Source organism: Zeus faber (assembly GCF_960531495.2).
Source record: "Zeus faber genome assembly, chromosome: 13".
Lineage (NCBI taxonomy): Eukaryota > Metazoa > Chordata > Actinopteri > Zeiformes > Zeidae > Zeus > Zeus faber.
In genome coordinates, this window is record NC_137198.1 from 9,580,717 (window position 1) to 9,588,530 (window position 7,814).

Consider the following 7,814-nt stretch of genomic DNA (forward strand, 5'->3'; position numbering starts at 1 on the left):
TCGGTGCCCGGGGGGATGTTCTCTTCCACAGCGTTGCGGTTTACCCATTTTGGTTTGTCTGTCTGTCTTTTTATTCCTTATGTTTTGTCACAAGGCCCACACCACTGCACGTTAACCGCCCCGCGCCCCTCGGGCAGCTGCGTCTCGGCAGAGGAGGCTGAAGATGAGTGATAGGCCCGTCAGTGATTTGCATCGCTCCAGTGTTTAAAAGGGGGCGGAGGTCTGGGATTCTCCACACAGATGAATGGATTCCTTCCTCTGATCACATTTGCCTTGGGACCTGGCCCTGTGTAGTTCTTGCTGCTGTTGAAAGACGCCTCGTGGAAGTTTTAATGAACCTATAAAGTGGGGATTTCAGTGCGATTTCGGGAGAGTCTATTCACCGGACTTTTTTTTTTTTTTTTTTTTTTTTTTTAAACCTCTTTTTTTTCCCTCGGCGGATCTGGAGATGCTCGCTAAAATCTGTTCATTGCAGAGTTCCCAGTTCTTCGGCGGCGCCTTCTCTGAGAACAGAGATAGAAGCAGATAGAAACAGCACAGAGAGAGGCGTGGACGCGGGGACAAAGGAGACATCTTACAGGACAGGAAAGCCACTTGCTATGGGGATATGAGGGTATGATGTCATCCTTGACCTTCCTTCTGTTTCTAATCCTGAGGTTAAGGGTCACAGGCACGGCCGCAGAGACATGGAGGCACTGTACAGGTATGCCTCTATTCTATTCCGTTCCATTCTGTCTGTTGGAGACAAATGTCCCTCACAGAACTTTCCCATCTCCTTATCACATAAAAGTCTGTTGACTAGCTGGGTTTTAACACCTTAATGATTATTATTTTTTTTTTTTGAGTGTATGCTTTATGCTTTCATCCCGCATGAGTCACACCTGGGAAATGCTCAGGGGTGAAATTCCTCCAAAATGCTTCCAAGCTGTTTACAGTGCGGCGCGAGTGTGTGAGAGTTCAGATGTGTGCGATAGTAGCCAAGCCTCACGTCGACAGACCAGTACAGACATATGATGTGTTGAATGGGTTCCACGAGAAAGCTATTAGGGAAATGACTTGCACAAAGGAAATAGTTTGTGTTTCATTTATGTCTTCACCCCCCCCCCCCGCCCAAAAACAGCATTCCCTAATAACACCCAATCAACCCCCTACAGCTTGGCTACCACCTTGGGCTATTTCTCACATACCAGGGGGGATCCAAGGACTAAAGGATGCGATAAGACTAACTACCTAATGAGTTTATAGTGCGGTATATCCTGTGTCCCGTAGGTTGAAGGATGGCGCAAAAGTACAACTTCCTAAAATTTGTCACCCTCTGTCCTCCCCGTAGACTTACCCCCTCTGGACCTCCTGTCCTTTGTCCTGGAGAAGGACCCCTCCAAGCCCACGCCGGGAGTGCACGTGGTGGAGGGTGGAGGGATGAGGGGCGTGCATTTCTCTCGCCCCGAGCCTTCCCTCAGCTTCCCCGCCCCCCAACTGCTGGTGAACTGTGACCTCTTTCCCGTCGAATTCTCCATCGTCGTGACCCTAAAGGTCACGCACATTGCGCTCAAGGTAAGAGTCCGTCGCCCTCAGCACATGCGCGCGCCTCAGGTGGACGCTTAGGCTCACGCCGCGGACCCCAAATACGTCTCAATGTTTCGCCCGCTGATCTTCCAGACAAATGAGTACATCTTTTCCGTGGTGGACGAAAACAACGAGGACAACAGAACTGTGAAGGGAGGCAAAGAGGAGGACGAGGCCGAGGAGGAGGACAGGGGCGAGCGAACGGCTGGGAACGAGGAGGCGAAGAAAACGGAAAATGAAGGCGAAGAGGCCGTAAAGCGCAGGCGGGCGGAGAGGGCCAGGGAGCGAGGGAGGATCCTCCTCGGGCTGAGGCTCTCCAGGAACCGTCTGCACCTCCTCTTCAGGGGTCACGGGAGGGTCACGGAGCACTGGGTCTTCAGGGGACTGCAGCTGACCGACAACTTGTGGCACACGCTGGTCCTGGCCGTCGACGGCCGCCACGCCCGGCTCACGGTGGACTGCGGCGCGCCACTGAAATTGTGAGTTGCGGCGCGGCCTGCGGGCACTGCCTCCTTTCCTTTGTCCGCCCTGCTCCCCCCGTTTCCTCTTGTTTGGAGTCTCTTTATCTCCCTTCCCCACTACCCATCATCCTGTGCCTCTGTGCAATAATCTCCTCTCCTCTAATTCCCTCGAGGGCTAGCACATCTTTCATTGCAACATGATGGCAGGGCTCCAAAATCACTCCGTCTATACAGTAGCGCTATATATCGGCTGACAGTATTTGATAGATGGTTTTTGGAGGAATGGCTGAAACTCCCTCTAGCACATACGGCGGGGAGGAATATCAGTGCCCATGTGCAAGGCAGTTCCTCTGAGTGTATCTGTGAGCTAAGAACAGAGCAATTCCAGAGCCGTCTCATTATTGTAATTTTTATTTTGTATGTTGTTTGGCTTCGAGGGCGACGTCCAGGTCTTTTCCGGCAGACCTCCATATCGGGGGATCAAGGTTCCACCTTGGCAGTCGGGGGAGATGGAAAGGCCTATTTTCGGTAGGAGTGTTTTCCCATCAAGAAAAGAAAAGTATACCTCGTGGCTACAATCAGGATAAAGCAGTCAAACTGATTTAACTATAATTAGATAATTATAGTAGATAATAATAATAATAAGATAATAGTATGATTAGGGCATTTTTTTGTAATATGTACAATCTTTTATTTGTATCTATTTATTTATACCTGCTTCTGTCTGGGACAGGGTCTGGTCCGCCAACTGGTTCTGGTGCCCGGTTCCGATGCCACGCCGGAGATATGTCCGTCCCCTGACCCCAAACAGACTCAGACGCTCTCAGTTCCTCCGCTTCTGTTTGACCTGCCCATCAGGGCGCAGAAGCCCGCCAGCGACCCGCCTTCGTATGGTAATCTGCCCGGAGAACTCACTTAAAAGACACATGATATGCGGCGAGACGTGAATCCCCGGGCTCTGGTCGGCCGCGGGCGTGACAGTTTGTGTTACTTTCTACCTGTCAGAATCACAGGTGAGAGTGTCGGTGGGGGTGGAGCGCTCGTGTTCGGAGCAACGTCGGGGCCAGATGTGGTTCAACCCGCTCAGGAAAGGCCTCTACCTCTGCGATGGCGCGCGGTGGATCACTTTGCTCGAGGGTGAGGACTCAATGAAAGACGTGTTTATTGCCAATTTTATATTCGACCTTACTGAAAGATGGTTCCCTCATTACGCCAATTTCCTCCCCTCCCCCAAATGTTGGCTCAGAGCATAAGAGGCTGGACTACGTTGTGGAGCATCAGATCCTCACCACCACCTCGGAGACATATGACATAGAGGTAACCATCTTCTGGTGAAAGAAGAGACACCTTTATTTTCGTTCAGCTGATGAGGTCTTTTTCTCCTCATGTCATCATATCTAATGGACTTGGTCTTCACCGGCCTGTTGTTGGCTCTTACTGCTCAAGTTCAAAGGGAACATGAAGTGGAAATCCATGAGATCATCTGTGTTGGGTGTCGGGTGGGTGACACCGCAAGTCCCACAATTCCACTTTTTCTTTCCGACGGTTCAATTTTCAGTTTTTTCAACATTCCAAGGTTTTTTTTTAATTTTTTAAAATTATTTTCTCTAAAGTATGGCATCTTCTGATCAACTGATTTTATGTTCATCCATGCCCACATATATCTGACAGTTTACTGACCATAAGCAGCTATGTCGCTTTACCAAATTCACTTGCCTCGGGTTAGGGTTTGGGTACGTGGATTCTCATGGGCAGAGGCGGATCCCACCACCAATGATGGAAACAGCATAATAGAGGAGCGTGTTCGCATAACGCAAATGCATTCAAGGTTTATTTCTTAAAAAGCGCCGTCTAGAAAACACTGTCGAATATGGGATTTCTTTACACAAAATAATCTCACGGAAAAAGAAAACAAATAAAAACCCCACCCAACTTTTGTTTCCATCCTATCCGCCCTGCAGGTGTTCCATGTGCCTGACGTGGGGCTGATGGCCGCTCTGGCTCATCGCTCAGCCGACTCTGGGTCCGCCGTGTACCTGTGGACCCACTCTGGCTTCAGGCTCTACCAGAACATCAGCACCTATGGAGCTCTGTCTTGGAGGCACTTCACCATTGGCAAAAAGGTACAAAGAAGAAAGGGGTGGAGGAGCGGAGTGGAGGAAACAATATGCCTCAAGCACATTCCTGTTTATCCATCTATCTATCTATCTATTTATCTATAGGTGTTTCTTGTGGTTTCCAACTCTGGAGGAGGGTTGGAGGAGCAGGCAGAGGTATATTCTCAGGCCGAGCTCTCTGTGATTTACAAGTGGAGCAAGAGAAAGAAACGCTTTGTGATGCACCAGACGCTGCAGACACACTGTGCACGGGACTGGGAGGCCTTTCACATCGGTGGACGCGCCTATCTGGCCGTGGCCAATCACAGACAAGGTAAAAACATACTTTTTTTTTTTTTTTTTTTTCATGGAATGGCACATTGTTTGACTTTGATAGTTGCTGAATTGCACATTAATTGAATGATTTTCTGTTTGGTCCTCCGTATCACCCTCATTGTCTGTGGCCCCCTGTCCACAGGAAACAACAACCACACCATCGACAGTGTGGTGTACAGGTGGAACAAGGGAACAAAGACCTTCGAGCTCCACCAGTCGCTGCAGACCCTGGGTGCCTACGACTGGGAGTTCTTCTCTGTCGGGCCGTACCACTTCCTGGTGGTGGCAAACGCCTTCGACGGGGTGACCACACATGTGGACTCTGTGATCTACGTGTGGGTCAACGGGAGCTTCCAGGTGTTTCAGACAATTAAGGTAAATCGGCGACGTGGTGAAATAATAATGTTGTCCTTTTTTTGTGCTGGGACGTTTCCTTGCATTGAAGGACGAAATGGAATTTCTAACCATTACTGAAAAAGCAGGGGATTTGGAAGGCGTGTACGAGGGACTCGGTATGAATTGCACTTTTAATGTATTGTTTTGCGGCGCAATTTCCATGAAGTGCATGTGCTCGTGCGCTTGGGCTCTTTTTTTTTTTTTTTATCCTCCGATAAGATCTATATCTTTGAGTTGAGTATGAATAGCCATCTTGTCTGTGCATGAAGTAGGAAGGAGACAGGAGAGATAAAAGGATATTGAAAGAGAGACAAAGACAGAGGGAAAGAGGTCATGTGTCACGTGTCGACGGATCTGAGACGGACCAAAAATAGAGCATGTGGTCGTCCTGCGATCCGTCTGAGCGACAGGGCCTTTGACGTGTAACTGATAGCGAATCGTATATTTGAATGCGGTGACTGGGCTGACACATTGATAGCAGAATGAGAAACCGCAGAAGGGGGCCGTGATTTAGGGAAACTCCACAGCTGGATCCGAGAGATCACATGAGGGCGCTCGGGGGCGTTTAGAGATGAATCATCTGAAATGACGAGAAACTTGGTGTTAAAAGTGTTGCGTTACGTTTTCGAGCGGACGTTTTGCGCCCGTTCGGCCGCCCTCCCGTCGGGGAGGATGACGCAGTTGACTCTCTCGCCGCTTCGACCCACGTAGACGTTCTGCGCCACGGACTGGGAGATGTTTCAGATCGGGGGCAGGGTCTTCCTGGCTGTCGCTAACGGACACAGGCTCCACGGCAACGGGTCCGGTCAGTACGCAATCAACTCCACGATCTACGAACTGGACATGGCCGCGCATCTATTCGTCCGCTTTCAAGATATCGTCACCTACAGGTAAAGAATCGTTCGGGCGGCGCTGTACATATGCCCGCGGAACTTGCCGTCGTTCATCCTGTTCTCATCCGTCCATGTGCTGGTGTCCCTCCCCAGCGCCGTGGACTGGGAGTTCTTCAGCCTGGGCGACGAGAACTTCCTGATCGTCGCAAACTCCTTCGATGGCCAGTCCTACTCGCTCAACAGCGTTCTCTACAGGTACTCAAAGCACCTCTCCTCCAACTTTCCCCCTACGGTGAAATTGTCTTAGCTTTTTTTTTTTTTTTTTTGACGTTTCCCTATTGCCAAATGGGTGCTTGTTGAAAGAATTCCTGGGGAGGATAAACACGGGGGTTGTGTAAAGGCTGCAGGGTTTTCAGGCTGCAGCGGCGGTTCTGAAGCGCTTCACGGTGAAGGACTGAACATACACACACACACACACACACACACGCATACCTGTGGTCTTACCCACCTGGGAAAGAATGCCAACTGCGTTTACTCCCCGAACCGTGGGCTTTTGAAAATGCTGATATAGCTTTGAATCGTTTATTGATGAACGCTTTTTCCTCTCTCCCCCCTTCTCTGTTTTCTTTTTAGGTGGCGGGGATATGAAGGATTTGTTCCTGTTCACTGGCTCCCCACGACGGGTTGCAGTGACTGGGAGTTTTTCACCTCCGGGGAAGAATCGTATTTGATTTACTCGAGTGCCAAAGCACCTCTCTCCAAAGTGTTTAAGCTGAAAACTCAATGAGAGAGAGGGAGGGAGAGAGAGAGAGAGAGAGAGAGAGAGAGAGAGAGAGAGAGAGAGAGAGAGAGAGAGAGAGAGAGAGAGAGAGAGAGAGAGAGAGAGAGAGACTGAGAGAGAGGGGGAGAGTGATCATTGCTGTTGTGTACTGTACCTGTTGCATCTTAGGCTCAAACAACCTATCCAGCCTTCTTTTAAAATGTAACTGCTAGATAATCAACCAATGTACCTCAATTCAATGGGAATAAAGTGTAAAAAGTTATGAATATTTGTAAAAAAAAAAAAGTTTTAATTTCCTGCTATTTGATAGGAATATTTAATATTCTCAGAATTACTCAATATTTGTTTATGCATGAGAACCCTTATTTTAATTAAAAAGTTGTTATTTCCTTTGAACCCAGGCCGGTATGTACTGTATGAGGCCTACACTGATCCGAATGTGACAAATAAATTGGGCTTGTAAAAAATCTTTTTTATTCCCTTATTAAAATGACGAATGACGAATAAGTCAAACGATTAACATAAGAGGAATTCAAGGTCATTGAAAGACCGCCTGATTTTGATGCATTTCAAGAGAAATAAATCAAATGCTTCACCAAAGGAAGTGTTGTTGTTTTTATGTTTGACAGAAACATCTTATACTTCATTTTCCGTTGTAGAATTCAAAAGGCTTTGCATAAACACGCATATGCTGCCGTGGCGTCTGCTAAGCGACATAATTGAATATCTTATAATATCTTAAAAAAAATGAAATAAAGTAAAACGTTTTCTAAACATATTGACACGTGTGTAAAAACGAAAAAGCAAAACACAGTTCAATCAATACGTTTGACAAACCAAGCGTTTTTGCGAATGTAGTTTTTTTTGATGCTGCATTCAGGCGTCACTCGGAAATCGCTAACAGAAGATCGAGAGATAAACGCGTTTAGATTCTTCTGTTCGGGGAAAATGGAATCCCGCAGCAAATTTGTGTTTGTTTGTTAATCTCGTGATTCTCTACACACATCCGCACAGCAGACGGAGCTACAGCGCAGTTTCGATGAAAGTTAGACGTGTTTTCGAACAACAATAATAATAATAATAATAAAAGAAAACACGCAAAGGGAACTGTGTTCACCGTTTGACGGTGCGTGCCATGTTGACCCGTGGTCCGTTGATCTGTTGATCTCGGCGAACTCGGGTCCGAGCGATCGGCCCTGAAATTCCGATTTTCGAAATCCGACTTGTCACGCCGCTCCTCTGCAAATTTCCAAGCGGGTTTGCGTTTGTTTTTCTCCGAGTTCCGAGCGCGATGGAATGCGGCATAACAACCATTAAACTACAAGTTCCACAATTCGGCACTTCC

At 48.0% G+C, this 7,814-nt stretch overlaps 1 protein-coding gene across 1 annotated transcript; it reads left to right on the forward strand.

Moving 5' to 3' along the window:
* Positions 1-615: 615 nt before the first annotated feature.
* LOC307239388 (thrombospondin-type laminin G domain and EAR repeat-containing protein-like) lies at positions 616-6,475 on the forward strand (the record flags this gene model as incomplete). The annotated part of the gene is made up of 13 exons (XM_080012746.1): positions 616-703; positions 1,331-1,554; positions 1,660-2,045; positions 2,465-2,555; positions 2,761-2,920; positions 3,033-3,164; positions 3,274-3,344; positions 3,989-4,150; positions 4,250-4,457; positions 4,602-4,834; positions 5,567-5,745; positions 5,842-5,943; positions 6,322-6,475. 13 exons carry the CDS (start codon positions 616-618, stop codon positions 6,473-6,475), a joined length of 2,190 nt encoding a protein of 729 aa, XP_079868872.1.
* Between the last annotated feature and the right edge of the window lie 1,339 nt (positions 6,476-7,814).